Raw genomic sequence first — 25,689 nt, 5'->3', positions numbered from 1 at the left:
CTTTGCAATGCTGCATGCCTTATCTTTTGCTTTTATGTTGTCCTTGACCTCCCTTGTCAGCCATGGACGACTTATTCTCCCCCTGGAATCGTTCTTCTTCTTTGGAATGAAATGATCTTGCACCTTCCGAATTATCCGCAGAAATTCCCGCTCTACTGTAATTTCTACTAAAACCCCTTTCCAGTCAATCTTTGCCAGCTCCTCCTTCATGCCTCGCGCGGTAGCCCCCTTTGCTCTGTAATACCGACACATCAGATTTCACCTTCTCCCTTTCAAATTGTAGGTTAAATCTTATCGTATCGTGGTCCCTTCCTCCTAGTGGTTCCTTTACCTCAAGTTCTCTTATTAAATTTGTGGCCCCATTTTGCCTTCCTAGCTTCCTTTTGAAGTGTTCCCCTGCCCATTTTATGTTCTTGGACTTCTGCTGTCTTTAGATCTCAATATCTGCTGTGTGCTACCACATTCTCCAATCCTTGATACCCTTCAATATTCCTGTACCGTTATGGTGCAGCGGTAGAGTTGCTAGTTACAATGCCAGATACCTGGGTTCAATCCTGACCACAGATGCTGTCTGTACGGAGTTTGTATGTTCTGCCTGTAACCGTGTGGTTTTCCTCTGGTTTACTCCCAATTAGGGTTGCCAACTTCCTCTCTCCTAAATACGGAACAAGGTGACCTCACCCAGCCAGTGGCCACGTGCTCTCGCTCCATCAATGGTTCCTATGCTATGCAACCCGCCTCCCGGCCCGGGCAGCCACCAATGGTGGAGCGGGATCACGTGGCCGCTGGCTGGGTGAGGTCATGTGGGGCGCGGGGCGGTGATCTCACCTTATCCCTTATTTGGGAGCGAGGAAGTTGGCAACCCAACCAATACGGGACAAGGGCGGACCCAAAATATGGGATGTCCCGGCTAATAAGGGACAGTTGGCGACCCTACTCCCAATGTTTAGTGTGAACGGGTGGACTCAGGGGGCCAAAGTGCCTGTTCCCACGCGGTAACTCTCAAAAGTAAAGACTTTTACCCCGACAGGAGCATGATGTCCCTGAACATTATTCTGTATTCAATGCTTCCCACGGAGCAGATCTGCCGGATAGTGGATACTCCCACGCTACCTTTACCAGGCCATCTTATTTCAATGAAATTTGCCTACCAGTCTCTATTCTTGGTCTTTCAATAGACATTAGGAGCAGGAGGCCATTCGGTCCTTGAAGCCTGTTCACTGTGATCATGGCTGATCATCCACAATCAGAACCCCGTGCCTGCCTTCCCATATGCCATGACTCCATTATCTTTAAGAGCTCCATCCAACTCTCTCAAGAGAGAGAATCCAGAGAATCGGCCTCCACTGCCTTCCGAGGCAGAATTCCACAGATTCACAACTCTCTGGGTGAAAAAGGTTTCCTCATCTCAGTTCTAAATGGCCGAACCCTTATTCTTAAACTGTGGCCCCTGGTTCTACACTCCCCAACATTGGGAACATGTTTCCTGCCTCTAGCGTGCCCAATCCCTTAATAATCTTATTTGATTCAATAAGATCTCCCCTCATCCTTCTAAATCCCAGTGTACACAAGCCCAGTCGCTCCATTCTTTCAACATATGACAGTCCCGCCATCATGGGAATTAACCTTGAGCCTACGCTGCACTCTCTCAATAGCAAGAACGTCCTTCCTCAAATTTGGAGACCAAAACTGCACACAATACTCCAGGTGTGATCTCACCAGGGCCCTATACAACTGCAGGAGGGCCTCTTTACTGCTATTCTCAACTCCTCTTGTCATTAAGGCCAACATGCCATTAGCTTTCTTCACTGCCCGCTGTACCTGCATGCTTACTTTTCCCAATATGACACCATTCAGATAATAATCTGCCTTCCTGTTCTTGCCACCAAAGTGGATAACCTCACATTAATCAACATTAAACTGCATCTGCCAAGCATCTGTCCACTCACACAACCTGTCCAAGTCACCCTGCAACCTCATAGCATCCTCCTCACAGTTCACACTGCCACCCAGCTTTGTGTCATCTGCAAATTTGCTAATGTTACTTTTAATCCCTTCATCTAAATCATTAATGTATATTGTAAATAGCTGCGGTCCCAGCACAGAGCCTTGAGTAACCCCACTAGTCACTGTCTGCCATTCTGAAAGGGACCCGTTAATCCCTACTCTTTGTTTCCTGTCTGCCAATCAATTTTCTATCCATGTCAATACTCTACCTCCAATACCATGTGCTCTAATTTTGCCCACTAATCTCCTATGTGCGACCTTATCAAAGGCTTTCTGAATGTCCAGGTACACTACATCCACTGGCTCTCCCTTGTCCATTTTTCTAGTTACATCCTCAAAAATTTCCTCTTCGTAAATCCATGCTGCCTAGGACCGATCATGTTATACTACCCAAATGGAGTAGGCCGTGGACCTTTCACCGTCCAGCGGGCGCTCCAATGTCGGGAGCCCCGACGTGGCAAGTTCAACAGCCTGACCGCGGGAGAAGACGGCAGGGGAAGAGAAAAGACATTGTGGCCTTCCATCACAGTGAGGAGGGACTGGAGGAAACTCACTGTGATGGATGTTTCTTTTGTTTGGTGTTAGTGTATGATTGTATGTGTTATTGCATTTTTATTGATTATTCTTATTGGTCTTAGTGTTTCAACTGCGGGTAATGTTTCATTTCACTACACATTTATGTGTATGTGACAAATAAACGACTATTGACTATTGACTATTGACTATTTCATCTTTTATAATTGATTCCATCATCTTCCCCACCACCTGTGTTAGGCTAACTGGTCTCTCTCGCTCCTTTCTTCAAAAGTGGGATAACATTAGGTACCATCCAATCCACAGGAACTGATCCTGAATCTATAGAACATTAGAAAATGATCACCAATGCGTCCACAATTTCTAGAGCCACCACCTTGAGAGCCCTGGGATGCAGACCATCAGGCCCTGGGGATTTATCAGCCTTCAGTCCCATCAGTCTACCCAACACCATTTCCTGCCTAATGTGAATTTCCTTACCTTTTTCCATAACCATTTTGATATATACGATGTTCATTATCATAATCATACTTTATTAGTCATGAACATACTTTATTTGCACCATACAAGGATTTTTTTTTGCCATAGTCATAACAATAAAAAGCAACAAACACACAAAATACATTTTAACATGAACATCCACCACAGCGACTCGTCCACATTCCTCACTGTGATGGAAGGCGAAAAAAAATAAAAATCTCTCCCTTCTTTGTTCGCACGTGGTCGGGGGCCTCGAGCCTTCCGTTGTCGGGACGATCTTGACTCCCGTAGCCGGTGGTCAAGCCCTGTGTCGATTCAATCAAGCTCCTGCATCTAGAGGATCTCAGCTCCCCGCACCGGGCGACCAACCCCGGGTCGGGACTGGTCAAACCTTCTGTAATTTTGAGCTTCCCTACATCAGTCTCTACCTGAGACTGCAAGCTCCTTGATGTTGAGATCCACAGGCCGTGGTTGAAGCGTTGATCCCAGGCAAGGGATCGCAGGTTCCGATGGTAGGTCCACGGCGGGGCTCAAAGTCGGTCTCGAACAAGGCCGCCAGCTCCACGATGTTAGGCCGCAGAGCGACCGGAGATACAATCCGGAAAACAATCGCATCTCCGGCAAGGTAAGAGTGAAAAAAGATTTCGCCGACCTCCCCCCGCATAAAACAAACCAGAGACTTTTAGAACACACTAAAAATAACAAAAAAGATGGAAAAAACAGACAGACTGTCGGCGAGGCTGCCACCGCCACCCAGTGGTATATTAAATTCCTCATATGTTGCAAAACATACTTGGCTAATAAAGTATGATTATTATGTTAGGGCGACAAACTCCAAATGCTCCTCTACTGACACTGCCTCCACCTGACCAGCTCCATAACCCAAGACAAAAGGTCTACTAGTGCTCTCTCCCTCATTAGTCTATCCATATACTGTGTCAAAAGCTGTCTTAAACACCAACAATTCTATCACCGCTGAGCCTTTTATTTAAGGCAATCCCAGTTGATATTCGTGAAATTGGAACCCCCTTGTACTATAATCTTTAGTTTATTATTGTCACGGGTCCCAAGGTACAGTGAAAAGATTTTTTGTTGCTTGCTATCCGGTCATGAAAAGATTATAGGCAATTAGAATCAAGCAATCCGCAGTGTAGATACAGAATAAAGGGTATAACTTTTAGAGCAAGATAAAGTCCAATAAGGTTTGATTGAAGATAGTTCGAAGGTCTCCAATGGGACAAGTGGGAAGTCAGGTTCGCTTTCTGGTTGATGAGAAGATGCTTCAGTCGCCTGATAACAGCTGGGAAGAAACTGTCCCTGAATCTGGAGGTGTGCGCTTTCAAACTTCTGTAGCTCTTGTCTGATAGGAGAGGGGAGAAAATTTGGCCAACACTGACATTCAGCTGACTAGCCTGCAATTGCTCTTTCTCCTTTCTGCCATTGTACTATTGGCATCAGTGATGAGTCCGAGATTCATGCGGCAACAGACACTGTCATTTTTGAACATTTCTGAGCTAGCCCAACCACCTTCCTTGATCTGATCAATTGACACTAAGTATTAAAGAATATAACAATGCAGAAGTGATTCTTTTAACTATTTCCGCTGAGTAACTCTTCCTAATAGGGCACAGGGTTTATGAATTGTGTTGTTTGCATTTACAATTGTACATGTCTTTACCTCTCATGACTTTGTTTTTCCCTGGTAAATGTTTCTATAGTTAGCAACAAATATATTGTGACTTCAGTGAAATGAGCCCTAATTTTGACATTCAACAATGTTTTCAACTAGCCAACCTACTAATTTTGCAGCTTAATAACTCACAATTGTTTATCCAAGTACTTCATAAATGCAGTGAAGGTTTTTGCTTTAAGCAGCCCTTTGAGCTCGGTGTTCCAGATTCCCATCATCTCTATGGGAAAACTGATTTTCAACATTCTCCAATCGTTTACCAGGCACTTCAACTCTGCCATATAATTATTGACACCTCTTCCAAAGGAAATGTGTGTTCCCTCTCATCTTAAATTCCAGTGAATTAACAGGACCCATAGTCAGGATCGAGCACGGGCCTCTGGCGCTGCAAGGAAGCAACTTATTGCTGTGTCACCGTGCTGCTGTTAAGGTCAATATAGAAACATAGAAAATAGGTGCAGGAGGCCATTCGGCCCTTCGAGCCAGCACCGCCATTCATTGTGATCATGGCTGATCGTCCCCAATCAATAACCCGTGCCTGCTTTCTCCCCATATCCCTTGATTCCACTAGCCCACAATATATGGGACATCGGGACTGCTTCCTGTTTTATGGGAGGACAGTTCAGCATAAAAACAGGGAAGAAGCTGTTCCTTAATCTGGTGGTATGTGGTTTCAAGCTTTTGTATCTTGTGTCCGATGGGAAAGTGGAGAAGAGGAAATGACCAGGGTGAAAATGGTCCTGATTTTGTCAGTTGCTTCCCTGAGGCAGTGTGTAATGTATGTGGAAGGGAAGCAGGTTTGTCAGATGGTCTGGGAAAATTCACAACTCTGCAATTTCTTGCAAACCTCAGCAGAGCAATTGTCAAACCAAGCCGGACAGAGTGATTTCTACGGTACATCTGTGAAAGTTGATAAGAGTCGTTGGAGACACCCCAAATTTCCTTTGTCTTCTAAAAATGAAGTTGCTTTCTTGGCCACGGTTTGAATGTTTTTTGGTGAGATTTACACCAAGGAACTTGAAACTCTCAACTATTCCCACTTTGGCCCCATTGATGCTGATTACGACTTGTATACCAACTCTTCAACTGAATAACTGGCCCCTTCATCTTGCTGACATCAAAGAGGAGGCGGTCATCTTAAAACCAGGTTTTAGCAGCCCAATTCCTTCCTGTACACTCGTCTGGTCATTGTTTGAGATCTGGCCCACTGCAGTGGTGTCATCTGCAAACCTTCAAATGGAGTTAGAGCAGAATCGGGTGGTACAGTTGTGAATGTATAGGGAGTACAGTTAGGGTCTGCGTATGCATCATTGTGGATCACCATTACTTAGAATTATTGCTGAGGATGCCTTGTTGCCCAATGAAATTGACTGGTTTATGGGTCAGGAAGTTGAGGATCCAGTTGCAGGTGGTGGTGCTGATTCAAGTAGAGGAATTTGGAGGTGACCACATTATACATAGTACTCCAACTGTAGGTCAAATGCTGATTTATAGAACTCTGGAATTAACAATGTGCATTTAGTTCAATGCATCAGCTATGAAAGGAAATTATCTTTTGAACCACTTTAACCTATCATACAACTGTAGCTGTATGCCAAATGAAGATGCATGCCAAACTTCCATTACTCCCCTTTATCAATAACCTACCAATTATTGCGAATTTCCTTAACATGTTTGCCCTCCTCAAATACATTGATTTGACATCTTTCCTAGAGCAGGGCCGCCCAATACTCCAAAAGCAACCTCACCAACGTCCTGACCAGCGACCAATTCTAATTGTAATAATTATACAATTATAACACCCCGACTGAAATACACAATTCCATGGTTGAAGGCCAATGTGCCAAAAGCCTTCTCCACCACCCTGTCCACCTGCGATATCACTTTCAGAGAAGTAACACCTGAGAGAACAGATGATATGGAAAGTGTTTAAGTATGATGAGATCTGTGCAGACCAAGTGAAGCTGCTTCTTGTCCCAAGTCTGGCCGCTTTCTCTGTCCGACGGGAAGTGTTTTTAATCTGCCTGCCCATCCACTTTGGACCCAGGCTACAGAAATAAGAATGATTTCCAGGGGCTATTTTTTTGCTATTGTAACGAAGGTCCACTGTGGAGGCCCAGCACTTTTTGCTGTTTTCATCATTGGACCTTCCTGCTCTAACAATCACCTAGATTGTATCTTCTAATATATCTTCTGCATCTTCATATCCAGAAGCCTGGTGAAAACAGTCCAAATTGCCAGAAATCCCATAGCCTTGCTAAATCCTTTATTCAGTGCTGCTTGCTCACAGGATTGTGCTTTGTATTTTCTTACGGGAGGTGTATGTTTTTGATGGAAAACCTGTGCCCCTTAGTCGATCCAGAATTTCCTGGCAACAGCCTGACTTGCTGACTGGGTGAAAGGACATCTGATTCAGAATAGTTCGACTTCCCAAGACAAGATTTACCAGCTGCTTGACACAGGAGTAAGCTGGTTCAGTTACTATTCTAGTAAGAGTACTGTAAGCATCTGGGTGGTTCACATTGGACCTCTTGTCTACGTCAGGTCTTCTCACACCGTTACTAATATGTTATTCCAGCACTCCCCAGTTTTCTTGGCTGGTTAAGAGGTATTTTATAATCTGCTTCCTAGTACAAAGTAATACAAAGTAAATACACGCTCATCTTCCCAACAACAGGATGGCACAGTGGTAGAGTTGTGTCTTACACCTCCAAAGACCCGGGTTCGATACTAACTATGGGTGTTTGTTTGCACGAGCTGTCCAGAAATCAACACTCCTGCACCAGGAGAGACTTTATTCTAACAAAAAATTGCTGAAATAACTCAAGGACCAGGCAGCATCTCTGGAGAATAGGGATAGGTGATGTTTCGGTTCGGGACCCTTCTGCAGACTCAATTCTTTAGTCAGAAGGGTCCCGACCTGAAACATCAGCTATCCGTGTTCTCCAGAGATGCTGCCTGACTCGCTGAGTTATTTTGTGTCATTGTGTTAACCTGCACCTGCAGTTCCTTGTATCTTTGCTTGTGAACAAAGCTCTGCTCAAAAATAAGATATTTTAAAAGACATCCGAGTGTCCAAACTTAAAAATGTTCAGATACAACTTTGTAAGTCTCAATGAACACCACAAGTCATAGGAGCAGAATTAGGTCATTCTGCCCCTTGAGTCTACTCCACCTTTTGATCATGGCTGAATCTATCAATCTGCGCTTTAAAAATACCCATTGTCTTGACATCCACAGCTGCCTGTGGCAATGAATTCCAGAGTCACCACCCTTTGGTGAAAGAAATTCCTCATCTCCATTCTAATACTTTGAATTAGACCCAAGATCCTCTGAAATATCAATGGTTCAATAGTTCTTTTATTGTCACGTATGCACTGCAGTGTAATTATTGCAAAATATTTCATGTGGTGTCAAGCTGAAGAGAATCCAGACCAACAACATTCTTGTTAAACAAAAACAATGTAAGGCCACAGCTTCAAGAGTATAGAGGTAAGTGTTTAATTGTCATCTGCACAACGACTGCAGTTTTAACAGGCACATTAATGCATCAACACAACAAATCTACCACGATCAATACTACAATAAATGAGACCACTAATACAAGGTAAGCAGACTATATTAGCCTCAATATTTTGAAGATATAAATACTTTGAGATTCACCCATTCCGAAATCTTACAATTGATTCACTTTGGTGGAAAAAATTGAAGCGATGTACTTTTATATGGCAGGATTGAAAAGTATTGGCATTTACAGGAGCTTGTCAAAGAACCGTTAATATGTAGGTACATTAAGCTATTCAGAAGACAAATGGTATGCTGGCCTTTTTAGCAAAAGGATTCGAATAAAGGGTCCATGTGACGCAACATCTAAAATAGGTAGCAGTCTGGTTTTCCGATTTAAGGAAGGACATACTTGTAAAGAGCAGAGGATACAGAAACATAGGAAATAGGTGCAGGAGGAGGCCATTTGGCCCTTCGAGCCACCACTGCCATTCAATGTGATTATGGCTGATCCTCCACAATCAGTAACTGTGCCTGCCTTCGCCCCATAGCCCCTAGAACTCTATCTATTAAATTCATCCAGTGAATTGGCCTCCGCTGCCTTCTGTGGCAGAGAATTCCACAAATTCACAACTCTCTGGGTGAAAAAGTTTCTTCTCGCCTCAGTTTTAAATGGTCTCCCCTTTAATCTTAGACTGTGGCCCCTGGTTCTGGACTCCCTCAACATTGGGAACATTTTTCCTGCAACTAGCTTGTCCAGTCCTTTTATAATTTTATACGTCTCTATAAGATCCCCTCTCATCCTTCTAAACCCCAGTGAATACATGCCCAGTTTTTCCAATCTGTCCTCATACGACAGTCCCACCATCCCACAGGATAACCAGAGTGCTATCTGAGTGCAGAACCTGGTGGACTGGTGCTCTGATAACAACCTGTCCCTAAAAACCACCAAGACTAAGGAGCTGATCATCAACTTCCGTAGGTCACACAACGGGGAATACGCCCCGATCTTTATCAATGGGGACAGTGTGGAGAGTGTCCAGCTTCAGGTTTCTGGGCACTCACATTTCGGAGGACCTAACATGGTCCAATAACACTGCTGTGCTGGTCAAGAAGGCACAGCAATGACTGTTCTACCTAAGAACACTGAAGAAATCTGGTCGACCCCAACAGCTGCTGACGACATTCTACCGCTGCACCATAGAGAGCATCCTAAAACATGGCATCCCTGTGTGGTACCTCAGCTGCACGGAGGCAGAGAGGAAAGCTCTTCAGCGGGTAGTCCATAGAGCTCAGAGGGCCATCGGAACACAGCTACCACCTACATCTACAACACACGATGCCTCAGGAAAGCAACCAGCATCCACAAAGACTCTTCACAACCCTGCACAGTCTGTTCGAACTTCTACCATCGGGCAGACGATACAAGGCCTTCTAAGCCCGCACCTCCAGACTCAGGAACAGCTTCATCCCCAGAGCCATAGCTGCTATGAACCGGTCCTGCTGAGCCGGATGGTCGCATCGCACAGTGATCCGGCACAGATCTACTTGCACTTTATTCTGTTTTAAAACTGTTACAATTTGTTTCATTGGGTTGTTTAAATTAATACTGACTAGCTAATTAAATTATTGCATCGTATGGGAGGCGCATTCCCAAACTCGTTGTACCCCTGTACAATGACAATAAAGATATATTGTATTGTACTGTATTGTATTGAATGCAACACGAGGTATTGTCCTGAGGAGACATTACATTAACAGACTATACTCTCAAGTTGTGAGAATGCCTCATTGAAACAATTTTTTTAACTCGGCTCGACAGGATTCAATGATACTTTATTAACACCTCCAGGGATGCTGCCTGACCCGCTGAGTTACTCCAGCTTTTTATGTCATTACTTTATTGTCACTTGTAGCTAGGTACAGTGAAATGCTTTGTTTTGCATATAACCTGGTAAAGTCATATATAAACATAGCACAAAAAGTAAGGAAATTTGTGTTTGGTAGATTATTTCTTTGTTGTAACAATGCTTCTTGGCAATAAATCTTATACCGTTGGAAAGCCTGTTTATTTCCCTTTTAAATGGTGCCACATTTGTAAGGAACATGCATTTGTGGGTTGCGCCCATGAAAAATTTGCCAAATCTTCTCTGCCAATGCCAAACAGCTTATTCTGCTGTTGCTATTGACTCTTGTTTTGAGCTTCTGGTACCCGCAGGTGCTGACAAGAATGGGATGCCATCCCACAACAGTGTGTGACCAGGCTGGTGACCAGCATGAGGAGGAGGTGCCAGGCTGTTATGGCTGTGTATGGTTCTTCCACACGCTACTGTGGCTCCTGTTTATTAAATGAATAAATTGTTAAATTGCCAATATGTCTTGTTTCTTCAGACTTCAATCATCCAATCCACCAAACAACACCGAACAAGAGTCAATGGCAGAATAAGCTGTTTGGCATTGGCAGAGAAGATTTGGCAGATTTTTCATGGGCGCAACCCACATACTCAGCTCTGCTGCTCATCCCACAAATGCATGTTCGTTACAAATGTGGCACCATTTAAAAGGGAAATAAACAGGCTTTCCAACGGTATAAGATTTATTGCCAAGAAGCATTGTTACAACAAAGAAATAATCTACCAAACACAAATTTCCTTACTTTTTGTGCTATGTTTAGATTCAGGGATGATACTTTCAACGATTGGGACTGTGGAACAAATCTCAACAAAGATTTGAAGAAACTTTATCACAGAATTTTCTACCTGAGGGGCGTGGAGACGAGCAAATTCTCAATAGAAATTGATGTATCTTGTAGGATATTAGGATAACTAATAGATGTGGGGGTTATTGCAGGAAAGAGGTGGTGCAATGAAAGGTCGGCTGTGTTCGCACTGGAGCCAAATACCATGCCACTCTTCTATTTTTTTTTAATATGAGGGGGAGACGGATCAGCCATGATTGAATGGCGGAGTAAACATGATGGGCCGAATGGCTTAACTCTGCTCCCATCACTTATGAACCAAATACCTGCGACTTAAGTGTTATTCCTGTTATTGTTATTTCACAGAGGGTGGTGGGTATTTGGAACGAGCTGTGAGAGAAGGTAGTCGAGGCAGGTACTATAACAGCACTGAAAAGACATTTGGGCAGATACTTGGATAGGAACGGTTTAGAGGTTTATTATTTTAGTTGCTAACTTTAGGAATGCACCTACTATTGTAAGTAGTGAAGTATTAAAAGTAGTGAAGATTTAAATGATTTTACAATTGAGCAAATGCTCAATATTTTTAATAATAAACACCAACATGAATTAAAACGTGCCATATTTAAACAAAAAGCTACATCAAATAAAATTCCTCAGTAATCTATTTCAGAGGAATTTGCAAAAATACTGAACATTGAAATACCTGAGTATATAGGCATCCTGCCTGTCTGTCTTTGTCACACTTATGATCAAACAATGCACATTTTCCAATAGCTTGTCCCACTCAAACCTGGAAAAAGAAAAAACTTTCATGAGCCCTGAAAATTTTCAACAGAAACCCTTTGTTACACAAGTCACACAATATGCAATACACTTCACATACCAAAACAAGCTACTCTTCAAATTGAACATTGCACTATGTAAACGTTGATCAGAAGCAGCAAATGGTCTATATGGTGTAAGACCTCATGGGCAGAGCATTGACATTAGTCCTATCACATAGGTACCCTTCTCCGTGACTTGTACATTTTGAACCTCTAAGTGTTTCCTTTCATTATGTCAAGAATTGACACTGTTTAACATATACCAAATAACATATGCAAGATCTGCTAATAGACCTCACCTACTTATCATGACTTAATCATTGGCTTCTTATGCTGAGTGCTTGTGTATATGGTGCCACTTCCAGGCAGACACTTACTTCACCAGTGCGCAAAAGATTTGAAAAATGACTGCTCTTCCTGCACACACAATTTCTTGTCCGAAGAAGGGTCTCGACCCGAAACGTTACCCATTCCCTCTCTCCTAGATGCTGCCTGACCTGCTGAGTTACTCCAGCATTTTGTGATACCTTATTTTCCTTCACAATTTCTTGTTGATAATTGATTTAAACATTTATGTAACTTGGTTTGGAAACAATGTGCTTCAATGTCATTTCTGCCCATCTGTGGTCATCTGCACATACATCCAAGTTGCCCACTGATGGGTTCTCCCCAGGAATGCTGCAATCCCAAAATCCCAATCACTATAGTGAAGAGGAAGGAATAGCTGTAAGTATTGCTTTCACATGGTAAAACTCATCACCTTCAACATAACCTCATGAATATTAGTGATTTATTAAATAAAGAAAATAAGTTTTTGACAAATCTTCAACCTGCAATGTTAATTTTCTTTCCACATAGGATGTCTGACCCACTGAGTATTTTGGATGCTTTATTCCAAATCAACATGTGAATTCCTCCCAAACAGTATTGTTCAGATAGTAATTCAACATTTGGCATGGATATAACTAGAAGCAGTTTTTCAGTTTTTATGAAAACAAAGACTGTGACCGTTTCTGCCTGGGCACACAGCTGAGATTTCAAGAGTTACAATACAAGGATTGTGGTACGGCTAATAAAACCTTTTAGCCTGTTCTACCATTAACTTCATTAATTATATTTAACACAAAATGCACCAATTTCAGATTGACAATTAGTCTAGAATCAGATACCATTTACAGAATGCTCCAAAGAGTGTTACTCTCTGCCATTCTAATTAAAAAAAAAAAAAAGATTTCCCTCTTGCTCCCAAATTCCCCAGCAAAAATAGCTAAAGTCCCAGAATAGTAAGCAAATCTCGTTTTCCTTAACCTTGTATGGACAAAGTACAAGTACCACTTACGTGCATAACCTCACTATTCAACACTGGATAATGGAATAACATAACATAACATAACATAACAACACTTTATTGTCACTCGGCACAACACCGAGCGAAATTTCGGCAGTCACACAAAATACAGCAAAAAAGAAAAGAACACAGGACACCCGACCCCAACACAAACATCCATCACAGTGACTCCAAACACCCCTTCACTGTGATGGAGGCAACAAAACTTCCCCTCTCCTCCCCCCGCACCCACGGACAGGCAGCTCGACCCCTACCGAGGCAAACGACACGCACAGCCCCCGCAAGGGAATGGAAGGCCCCCCGGCCGAGCCGCCCCGGGCACCGAAACGTCCCGCGGCCACACCGGGCGATGTTAAGTCCAGCGGCCGAGCCGCACCGGGCACTGAAACGTCCCGCGGCCGAGCCGCACTGGCGATGTTAAGTCCAGCGGCCAAGCCGCACCGGGCACTGAAACGTCCCGCGGCCACACCGGGCGATGTTAAGTCCAGCGGCCAAGCCGCACCGGGCACTGAAACGTCCCGCGGCCGAGCCACACCGGGCACTGAAACGTCCTGCGGCCGAGCCGCACCGGGCACTGAAACGTCCCGCGGCCGAGCCGCACCGGGCACTGAAACGTCCCGCGGCCGAGCCGCACACTGAAACGTCCCGCGGCCGAGCCGCGCCTGCGATGTTAAGGCCCGCAGCCGAGCCGCACCGGGCACTGAAACGTCCCGCGGCCGAGCCACGCCGGCGATGTTAAGTCCCGCAGCCGAGCCGGCGATGTTAAGGCCCGCAGCCGAGCCGCGCCCCGGGGAAGAGACCCAATAAAAGAAAGATTTCCCCCCGCCCCCCACCACCCATACACAGCCAAAAACAGAAACAAAAACCATCCCAACACCGACACAAACAAAAAAAAAAGAAAAAAAGACAACAGACTGCCAGAGAGCCGCAGCAGTAGACCCTATGGCCCTTCATCAGGATTATGTTGGATCTGCCTTAGAAGTGTCTTGAGAGCAGTCACTGTTACAACCAAAAAGGTGCTGAAGGTATTTTACGTGTATGAAGATAGACAAATCTCCAGGGCCTGATCAGATATATCTGGAGACATTGTGGGAAACTAGAGGGGAAATTGCGGGAGCCCCTGTTGAAATTTACGAGTCGTCTTTAAATACGGAAGAGGTGCCGGAAGACGGGAGGGTGGCAAATATTGTGCCTCTATTCAAGAAGGGCCGCAGGGAAAATGCTGGTGAGCTTAACATCCGTAGTTGGAAAGTTACAAGAGTATTCTGAGGATAGGTTATACAGGCATTTGGATGGGCAAGGGCTGATTAGGGATAGTAAGCATGGTTTTGTACATCAGGCATGTGAGTGAGGTTAACAAAAAAAAGAGAAAAAGAGCCTTGTGCTTGCACGAGGCGTACAGCAGGGGTAAAAAAAAAAACAGAAAATTTACACGCAAAATTACCCATTTCAAGCCTCTTTTAGTGCAATTCAAAGTAAAAACAGACATTATGAAATAATGTGAATATGTCACTGTATACTAATAACATTTAAGTAAATTTGCACATTAATTGATAATCAGCCCAAAAAGGTGGTGGTTGGCTTTTCTGCCGCATTTTATATTTTAATCCAGTCTTAATTAATTTAGTTATATAATCTTGCACTTAAATTTAATATTTACTCATTACAATTCCACAACCGGTTTTCTGGCACTCTTGGTTCCAGAGCTTTGCTGGTTTATCCAGCCGGCCAAGGAAGTCGGTGATGGGGATAGATTTGCTGGCTCCGGCTGGGCTGGATTTCCAGAGCCCCGGCCACAGGTAGCAAATTCAACCCACCGATCGGCCCTGGAAGTCCCGATGAGGTTGAGACTGGCTGCCTTGCCCAGCCTCGGTGCCACATTTTCAGGGAGACTTCTAAGGCGCGGGGATTTCTCGTGGAACCCCTAGCGACCTCTAGCGGAACCCTAGTGTTCATTACAAGTCTATACATCTTTGTTTTCTTTTTTTTTCCCGATTTGATTTCTGTTGGTAAATTCGATTTTGGCAAAGTGAAACATGTGGAAATCATGCAAAAAGCGAGGAAAATGGATTTTAAAAACAAGGAAATCCGCGGAAAATTCACACGCCTGGTACAAGAGGTAGTGTCTCAAAACTGCAGGCTCGCCATCCTTTTGCTCAACACCTTCGCTCAGTCCGCCTAGACCTATGAAGGATGAGAAGAGATCTTATCGAAATGTTAAGATTATTAAGGGGTTGGACACGTTAGAGGCAGGAAACATGTTCCCAATGTTGGGGGAGTCCAGAACAAGGGGCCACAGTTTAAGAATAAGGGGTAGGCCATTTAGAACTGAGATGAGGAAAAACTTTTTCAGTCAGAGTGTTGTGAATCTGTGGAATTCTCTGCCTCAGAAGGCAGTGGAGGCCAATTCTCTGAATGCATTCAAGAGAGAGCTAGATAGAGCTCTTAAGGATAGCGGAGTCAGGTGGTATGGGGAGAAGGCAGGAACGGGGTACTGATTGAGAATGATCAGCCATGATCACGTTGAATGGCGGTGCTGGCTCGAAGGGCCGAACGGCCTCCTCCTGCACCTATTGTCTATTTCCCGCTCCATAAATACTTTAACTCCCCTCTCCCATTCCCACACAGAAAGCCTTCTGTCCTGGGCTTCCTCCATTGTCAGTGAGGCCCAGTGTAAATTGGAGGAACACCAACTCATACTTTGCTTGGGCACCTTACAACTCAGCGGTATCAATATTCAATATTGTCGATACAACCCAGTTTACAACCCAGCAGGATGAATATTCAACATTGACTTCTCCATCTTCAAGTAACCCTTTTTTTCCCTGCATCTAGCTTCTCCAGTCCTTTAACAATTTTATACATTTCTATGAGATCCCCTCTCATCTGTCTAAATTCCAATGAATACAAGCCCAGTCTTTCTAATCTTTCCTCGTATGACAATCCCGCCATCCCGGGGATAAACCTCATGAACCTATGCGACACTGCCTCAATAGCAAGGATGTCCTTCCTCAAATTAGGAGACCAAAATTGCACATTATTCCAGATGTGGTCTCACCAGGGCCCTGTACAACTGCAGAAGGACCCCTTTACTCCTCTACTCAAATCCTCTCGCTATGAAGGCCAGCATGCCATTAGCTTTCTTCATTAGCTGCTGTACCTGAATATTTACTTTCAGTGACTGGTGTACCAGGACACCCAGGTATCGTTGTATTTCCCTTTTTCCTAATCTGACACCATTGAGACAATAATCTACTTCCTTGTTCTTGCTGCCAAAGTGGATAACCTCACATTAATCTACATTATACTGCATCTGCCCACTCACTCAACCTGTCCAAGTCACCCTGGAACCTCTTAGCATCTTCTTCGCAGTTCGCAGTTCACACTGCCACCCAGCTTTGTGTCATCAGCAAGTGTCACTTTTAATTCCATCATCCAAATCATTAATATATATTATAAAAACGACTATTATTTCCAACAGTCTGTAGTTCTTCGACTACATGTACAATGTCAGGCCTATCATAAGTATATTCTATTATAGAAAGGTTATTGAACAGAAATACTTTTTACAACACAAAGAAAAATTGTTTTGTTTTTTCTATTTTGCTTTTTCCTTACACATCCCAATTCCCTTGGTGTTGAATTAAAGAACATTGGTCTGAAGATGTATGACTAAGTTATGAAGAAAGAGTTTCATTTAAAAAACCCGCATACACCTTATTTAATTGAAGACATACTTGCTCCAGTGGTCTTCAACAGCAAATCACAACGGTCCATGTCCCCTCCACCCTTTCCCCCCAAATCCACACCCTCCCATCCCCTCTCAACACCAACAGGCCTCACGCTCCGCAGCGAGGCGGGGCCAGCGGCGAGGTGAGGCGTGGCTAGCGGTGAGGCCAGAGGCAAAGTGAGCAAGTGGCGGGGCGAGGCATGTGTTTTGCGGAAAAATGTGAGGCGAAATCAGAATGGCGGAAATGAAATAAAAAAGCGGAAACTTTCCGCCAAATTCGGAAGGTCTGAATACCCTACCCCCAATACCATGTGCTCTAATTTTGTCCACTAATCTCCTGTGTGGGACCTTATCAAAGGCTTTCTGAAAGTCCAGATACACTACATCTACGGGCTCTCCTTCATCCATTTTACTTGTCACACCCTCAAAAAATTCCAGAACATTAGTCAAGCAGGATTTCCCCTTCATAAATCCATGCTGACTTGGACCAATCCTTTTACTGCTATTCAAATGCACCGTTATTACTTTAATCATTGACTCCAGCATCTTCCCCACCACTGATATCTGGCTAACTGGTCTCTCTCGCCCCTTTCTTGAAAAGTGGGATAACATTAGCTGCCCTCCATTCCACAGGAACTGATCCTGAATCTATAGAACATTAGAAAATTATCACCAATGCATCCACGATTTCTAGAACCACCTCCTTGAGTACCCTGGGATGCAGACCATCAGGCCCTGGGGAATTATCAACCTTCAGTCCCATTAGTCTACCCAATACTATTTCTCGCCTAATGAAGGCTCCTCTCTCATGCCTTCATAGTCCCCTTTGTTCAACTGCAACACTGACACTTCTGATTTAACCTTCTCCCTCTCAAATTGCAGATTAAAACTTATCATATTATGATTACTTCCTTTACCTTGAGTTCCCTTATTAAATCTGTTTCATTGGACAACACCAAATCCAGAATTGTCTTCAAATAGGCTCCCGTACAAGCTGCTCTAAGAATCAATCTCGGAGGCACTCTACAAACTCCCTTTCTTGGGGTCCAGAACCAACCTGATTTTCCCAGTCTATCTGCATATTGAAATCTCTGATAACCACTGTGGCATTACCTTTGTTACATGCCAATTTTAACTCCTGCTGCCACTTGCACCCTAGATCCAGGCTATTATTTGGGGGTCTGTGGATAACTCCCATGACTGTCTTCCCACGTTTACAATTCCTCAATTCTATCCACAGTGACTCTACATCGTCAGTCCCTATCCAAGGAGAGATAGTTGAATGGATAGAAAATTGGCTGCATGGAAGGAAGCAGAGGGTGATGGGGGAAGGTTGCTTCTCAGACTGGAGGTCTGTGACTAGTCATGTGCCCAGGGCTCGATGCTGGGCCCGTTATTGTGTGTCATCTATATCAATGATTTGGATGAGGACATACACGTCAAGATTAGCAAGTTTGCAGATGATTCAAAAATGGGTGGTTTTGCAGATAGTGAAGAAGGTTGTGAAACATTGATCTTGATCGATTGGCCAGGTGGTCTCAGGAATTCTCATAAATGTTCTCTTCATTCCTTCCAGTTTAAAGGCATTTTGTTCAGTATCAGGATGACCAAATCTGAGCTCAATACTCCAAGGGCTGCCTCAACGTTTTGTACAAACTGCTAACTTGTCCTAAACTTCTACACCAATCCTCAACTGAAGGCCGATGTTCTAAAAGCCACATTCACTATCGTGTCTACCTGTGATGGCACTTTCAGGAAACTATGTACCTGCACGCCTAGATTCCTCTACCCTATAACACATCCCAGGCCCCTACCAATCACTTTGAAAGTCCTGCCCTGGTTTGACTTCCCAAAATTCAACACCTCACACTTAACTGAATTAAATACCATTTACCTTTCCTCAGCCCATTTGTCCAGCTGATCAAGATCCTGCTATAACTCTTGATAAACATCTTCACCTTCTACAATGCCACCAATTTGATGTCATCTGTTAGCTTACTAATCATTCCTTGTACAATCTCATAAAAATCGTTGATAGATGACAAACAGCATTGGGTCCAGTACTGATCCAAGGCACACCACTAGTCACAGGCCGTTGGTCCAAAAAACAACCTTCCACCATCGCGTTTCCTACCTTGAAGCTAATTTTTTAAATCAGTCAACTAGCTGGACCTTGATCTCGCATGATCCATCATTCCAGAACAGCTTATCATGCAGAACTTTATCAAAGAGCTTGCTAGTCCATTTAAGACGATATATATCTTTGACTAATCTTCTTGAATTTTTTGAAGAGGTTACCAGGGAAATTGATAAGGGCAAGGCTGTGGATGTTGTCTATATGGACTTCAGTAAGGCATTTGACAAGGTTCCACATGGAAGGTTGATTAAGAAGGTTAAATCGTTGGGTATTAATAATGAGGTTGCAAGATGGATTCAACAATGGCTGAATGGGAGATACCAGAGGGTAACGGTTGACAATTGTATGTCAGGTTGGAGGCCAGTGTCTAGTGGAGTGCCCCAAGGATCTGTGTTGGGTCCACTGTTGTTTGTCATTTACATTAATGATCTGGATGATGGTGTGGCAAATTGGATTAGTAAATATGCAGATGATACTAAGATAGGTGGAGTAGTTGATAGTGAGGTAGATTTTCAAAGTCTACAGAGAGACTTGGGCTTTTTGGAAGGGTGGGCTGAAAGATGGCAGATGGAGTTTAATGCTGATAAGTGTGAGGTGCTGCATTTTGGTAGGACAAATCAAAATAGGACGTACAGGGTAAATGGTAGGGAATTGAGGAATGCAGTGGAACAGAGGGATCTGGGAATAACTGTGCATTGTTCCCTGAAGGTGGAATCTCATGTGGATAGGGTGGTGAAGAAGGCGTTTGGTATGCTTGCCTTTATAAATCAGAGCATCGAGTATAGAAGTTGGGATGTAATGTTGAAATTGTACAGGGCATTGGTGAGGCCGAATCTGGAGTATGGTGTGCAGTTCTGGTCGCCAAATTATAGGAAGGATGTCGACAAAATGGAGAGGGTACAGAGGAGATTTACTAGAATGTTGCCTGGGTTTCAGCACTTAGGCTACAGAGAGAGGTTGAACAGGTTGGGTCTTTATTCTTTGGAGCGTAGAAGGTTGAGGGGGGACTTGATAGAGGTTTTTAAAATTTTGAGAGGGACGGACAGAGTTGACGTGGGTAGGCTTTTCCCTTTGAGAGTGGGGAAGATTCCAACAAGGGGACATAGCTTCAGAATTGAGGGACAAAGGTTTAGGGGTAACATGAGGGGGAACTTCTTTACTCAGAGGGTTGTGGCTGTATGGAATGGGCTTCCGGTGGAAGTGGTGGAGGCTGGCTCGATTTTATTATTTAAGAGTAAATTGGATAGGTATATGGATAGGAGGGGATTGGAGGGTTATGGTCTGAGTGTAGGTAGATGAGACTAGGTCAGGGAGAATGGTCGGCGTGGACTGGTAGGGCCGGACAGGCCTGTTTCCATGCTGTAGTTGTTATATGTTATATATGTTTTATATGTTATATAAAAGAATCATTAATGCACCTTAAGTCATGGTCACAGAATCTTTCAAGTAGGAATCCAATTGACCTTCAATTTCATGTTTTGATATTTTCTTTTACAGAAATAGTTTTAGATAAAGTCAAAGGCTGCAGACACCAGATGATTTAATAGCCTGGGAAAGAGTTAAAATATCGATTTGTCGACCAACCTCCAGAAATCGGTGGTTCAAAGGGACTTGGGAATGCTGGTGCAAGATTCCCAAAAGGTTAATCTGCAAATCGAATTGGTAGTAAAGAAAGCAAACACAATGTTAACATTAATTTCAAGAGGGCTAGAATACAAAAACAGGGATGTAATGCTGAGGCTCTATAAGGCACTGGTCAGGCTGCATTTGGAGTATTGTGAGCAATTTTGGGCACCATATTTGAGGAAGGATATGCTGGCTCTGGAGAGGGTCCAGATTAGGTTTACAAGAATGATGAGCATTTGACAGCACTGGGCCTGTACTCGCTGGAGTATATATGAATGAGGGGGGGGACCGCATTGAAACGTACTGAATAGTAAAAGGCTTGGATGGATTGAATGTGGAGAGGATGTTTCCACGAATGGAAGAGTCTAGGACTAGAGGTCATAGCCTCAGAATTAAAGAACGTTCTTTTAGGAAGGAGATAGAGGAATTTATTTAGTCAGAGGGTGGTGAATCTGTGGAATACTTTGCCACAGAAGGTTGTGGAGGCCAAGTAAATAGCTTTTTTTTAAAAGACAGAGATAGGTAAATTCTTGATTATGACTGGTGTCATGGGTTATGGGGAGAAGGCAGGAAAATGGGGTTAGGAGGGGGAGATAGATCAGCCATGATTGAATGGCAGAGTAGCCTAGATGAGCCGAATGGCCTAATTCAGCCATGATCACATTGAATGGCGGTGCTGGCTCGAAGGGCCGAATGGCCTACTCCTGCATCTATTGTCTATCGCTTATGACCTTGTGTGTGGATTTTGCTTCGTGGAAAGTGATAAGTAATAATTTTCAACAGCTCTAGTTTCATTTGCTATCTTTAAGATAGCACCTTAGTCTCACCAGGGAAAAGCAGGAGACTGAAGCTGAAATTAGGAGCCGGGGAGAAACTGAATGCAGAGTAGTCTAAGAATAAAGGGGAGGCCATTTAAAACTGAGGTGAGAAGAAACTTTTTCACCCAGAGAGTTGTGAATTTGTGGAATTCTCTGCCACAGAAGGCAGTGGAGGCCAATTCACTGGATGAATTTAAAAGAGAGTCAGATAGAGCTCTAGGGGCTAGTGGAATCAAGGGATATGGGGAGAAGGCAGGCACGGGTTACTGATTGTGGATGATCAGCCATGATCACAATGAATGGTGGTGCTGGCTCGAAAGGCCAAATGGCCTCCTCCTGCACCTATTTTCTATGTTTCACCAAGTATCCGGCTTTAGAGTAACTGCAAATGCTGATTTACAAAATACAAAGTGCTAGAGTAATTCAGCGGGTCAGGCAACATCTCTGGAGGACATGGATAGGATGTGTTTCGGGTCGGGACCCTCCTTCAGACTGAGTATGTGGATAAGTGTTGTTTCAGGAATGGACCCTTCTTCAGACATTTCAAAGGCACAGCATTTGGCTTTGGGATGCGAGAGAAATATCAAGTTCGATCACAAAACTAGGTAATGTCTTTGCCTGGTTAATCTTAAGATACACTGGTTTGTAGTTGACAGCAAGCATGGGATCTCAGCTGGGGAAATTAAATACTTGGACATGGGTTATTACAATCTTCAATCAAACTTGGTAATGACATCCTTTCTCCTTGAACAGTTCAATTTTAACCCTGAAATGATAACTGCATGATATCATAATCATGCTTTATTAGCCAAGGATGTTGTGCAACATACGACGAATTTCATTTGTCATAGTCATTCCAATAAAAAAGCAACAGAACACACATTTTAACATGAACATCCACCACAGTGATTCCTCCGCATTCCTCACTGTGATGAAAGGCGAAAAAAAGTTCAATCTCTCCCTTCTTTGTCCTCCAGCGGCCTCGAACCTTCTATTAATGGGACGATCTTGACTCCCGTAGACGGCGGCGGGCCTTCCTTGTCGGGGCAATCAAGCTCCTGCATCGATGGGGTGGGGTGGGGGGGGAGAATCTCATCTCCCCCGCGCCGGGCGATCTACCCCGGCTCGGGACTTGTCGAACCTCGTGCGGCTTCGGAGCTTCCTGATGTTGGTCTCAACCCGAGACGGCGAGCTCCTCGATGTTGAAGCGTCGATCTAGGCAAGGAATCGGTTCCAATGGTAAGTCCATGCCCCGCGGTGGGGCTCACAGTCAGTCCCGAGCAAGGCCTCCAGCTCCACGATCGTAGGCCGCAGAGTGACCGGCGATACGATCCGGAAAACAATTGCATCTCTGGCAAGGTAAGAGATTGAAAAAAGATTTCCCCCGTTCCCCTCCCCAACATAAAACAAACCAGAGAACATTAACAAACACTTTCTAAACACACCAAAAATAACCAGAAAAAGACAGACTGTAGGCGAGGCTGACCTCGCGGCACCACCCCGGTTTTAAAACAGCCAAAACCTATTTGCACCCAGTGAACCATGATGGCCAACGTTTGAGGGAAAAATAATTGAGCAAAATTATTATTAATTTTAAATAGCCAAACTACTGGACTACCCAATTATATTTTGGGATCGAGGGATATATGAGATGAAATATTTCCTGTTGTGAAAGTAAAGCAACAATACATTCACACATTTAAACATTTCTTGTGCACAACCATATTCCATGTCAGGTAGCTACATTAGAAAATATGCTATTAAACAGACCAAGCACAAAAAATGGCACATTAGTAATTCATCATATTGAATTAAAAATGATTTGTGAAGAAAAATGCTGATTTAATTGTCAATTTGGAGTTCTGCATGGGTAATTCATGTGGGGTTCTAGTAAATGACAAGAGAACGAGGCTTTGATGAACCTTCTGAAGATACAATGAAAGTCTAAAAGATTTTCAACAGAAATTCTATCCTTTGACATCAAAAAGGCAAAAAATAATAATTTACATTTACTGATTCCCTCCACCACTGAATAATGGAGTCTTTAAACTCAACAGCATTGTGGGAGCACCTTGATCACATGGACTGGAGCAGCTCAAGGCAGCGACCCACCACCACCTTCTGAAGGGCAATTGGGGATGGGCAATAAATGCCAGCCTCGTCAGGTATGTCGATAGCCTGAGAATGAATAAAAAAACTTCATTAAAGTTTAAACGCAAAGATTTCAGACTCTCCCAAAACCATGGACTTAAGAGCTGATAGTGTAGAATGACTTGATCTTGAACAAATATGCAATAGCTTGGGCATACAGAGTGTGTAGATCAATTCCCCCCCAAGATGCAGCAAATGCACTCAGGTAAACAAATAAAGGTTCTCTCCCATGTCCAAAAGGGCTTATTTTTTTAATTAAATAACAACTTTACCCGAATAAAACTTTGGGTAAGATTGTTTCAAAATTGGGCAAGGAGCATCTTTCAAGTTTATTTAATTCATATAAAGTCAACAAAAATTAAGAATACCTTTCATCATGAGTTGACCAAATTTTCTGATGGCTATATTTTTGATTTGTCAATTCCTGCAGTTATTTATTTTCCCATAATTTGAGCCCAACAAACAAACAAACCTTTGAAAAAAACATTACTCAACACATTTGTCCATCCGAGCAAAGGACTGTTCCAGCTGCTACGGTCAGGCAAACGCCTCCGCTGTGAAAACAGAGAGGATGAGACGGAGTTTCTTCCCACAGGCCATCAGGACTGTTAACTCTCATATCACCAGAGACTAATTTAATTCACTGTATTAAAAAAAAATTTGTGTGAATTTTTTTTTCTCCTATTGTTTTGTACTTTAGCACAATCCGCAGGCGTTGCCACTTTCATTTCACTGCACATCTTGCATATATGTATGTGACAAATAAAGTTGACTTGACTTGATTTGGTGATGCTTTTAACAACAGCAAAGAGAAATTAATATGCAGACAACTCCTCTGTACAGGAGCTGCAAATTTATATTGCCTTTGCCTTGCCCCCCCCCCCCCCCACTCTGAGAGATAAGCGTGGAAACAGGCCCTCCAGCCCACTGAGCACTCCAACCATCGATCATCTGCTCATGCTAGTTTTATGTCCTGCCCACTAGGGGCGGTTTACAGAAGCCAATTAGCCTACTGCACATCTTTGGGATATGGGAGGAAACTGGAGCACCCGGAGAAAACCCACACAGAGGGAGGTCTCAAAAACTCCGCACAGACAGCACCCATAGTCAGGATTGAACGCAGGTCGCTGGCGCTGCGAGGCAGCAACTCTAACGCTGTGCCACATTTATTTGCCTTTTGAATCAGCGGGCAGCAACACCAGACCCCTTTGCCTGTAGTTTATCCAGTTAATCAGCTATTTTTGCTCTCAAAATGAATTATATCTAACACTCCAATCATTTAAATGTAATAATCTTCTATTCACCATGCTTTCAAATTATATTCCCACTCAATATGCCAAAGGCCTGGCAAATCTCCTTTCAGGGTGTGTATTCTATTTTTACAGCTTAAATATCCTATTGGAAAACTCTGCTTTGAGATAGAAACATAGAAAATAGGTGCAGGGGAGGCCATTCGGCCCTTCGAGCCAGCACCACCATTCATTGTGATCATGGCTGATCACCCCCAATCAATAACCCGTGCCTGCCTTCTCCCCATGTCCCTTGATTCCACTAGCCCCTAAAGCACTATCCAACTCTCTCTTAAATCCATCCAGTGATTTGGCTTCCACTGCCCTCTGTGGCAGAGAATTCCACAAATTCACAACTCTGGGTGAAAAAGTTTGTTCTCACCTCAGTTTTAAATGCCCCCCCCCCCCTTTATTCTAACACTGTGGCACGGTAGCGCAGCGGTAGAGTTGCTGCTTTACAGCGAATGCAGCGCCAGAGACTCAGGTTCGATCCTGACTACGGGTGCTGCACTGTAAGGAGTTTGTACGTTCTCCCCGTGACCTGCGTGGGTTTTCTCCGAGATCTTCGGTTTCCTCCCACACTCCAAAGACGTACAGGTATGTAGGTTAATTGGCTGGGTAAATGTTAAAAAAAAAAAATTGTCCCTAGTGGGTGTAGGATAATGTTAATGTGTGGGGATCACTGGGCAGCACGGACTTGGAGGGCCGAAAAGGCCTGTTTCCGGCTGTATATATATGATATGATAACATTAGGAACATTTTTCATGCATCTTGCTTGCCCAGTCCTTTTATAATTTTATATGTTTCTACAAGATCCTCTCTCATCCTTCTAAACTCCAGTGAATACAAG

At 43.7% G+C, this 25,689-nt stretch overlaps 1 protein-coding gene across 9 annotated transcripts in view; it reads right to left on the bottom strand.

Moving 5' to 3' along the window:
* amd1 (adenosylmethionine decarboxylase 1) overlaps nucleotides 1-25,689 on the bottom strand; it is a 70,756-nt gene that overhangs the window by 32,376 nt on the left and 12,691 nt on the right. For 3 of the 9 annotated variants that reach the window (XM_078399900.1, XM_078399899.1, XM_078399903.1), the window contains exon 2: nucleotides 11,620-11,706. The exons of 2 other annotated variants lie outside the window; for them this stretch is intronic. In XM_078399900.1, coding sequence (XP_078256026.1) covers nucleotides 11,620-11,635 — 16 coding nt within the window. In that variant the 5' untranslated portion in view covers nucleotides 11,636-11,706. Of the gene's footprint in view, nucleotides 1-11,619; nucleotides 11,707-23,406; nucleotides 23,578-25,689 lie in introns of all 9 variants that reach the window. 4 more of the 9 variants (XM_078399902.1, XM_078399905.1, XM_078399901.1 and 1 more) reach the window with 2 other exon arrangements.

This window comes from Rhinoraja longicauda, chromosome 5 (genome assembly GCF_053455715.1).
Source record: "Rhinoraja longicauda isolate Sanriku21f chromosome 5, sRhiLon1.1, whole genome shotgun sequence".
In the NCBI taxonomy this organism is placed as follows: Eukaryota; Metazoa; Chordata; class Chondrichthyes; order Rajiformes; family Arhynchobatidae; genus Rhinoraja; species Rhinoraja longicauda.
Note: the sequence above shows the minus strand (reverse complement) of the source record. Positions and strands in the feature narration are given on the sequence as shown.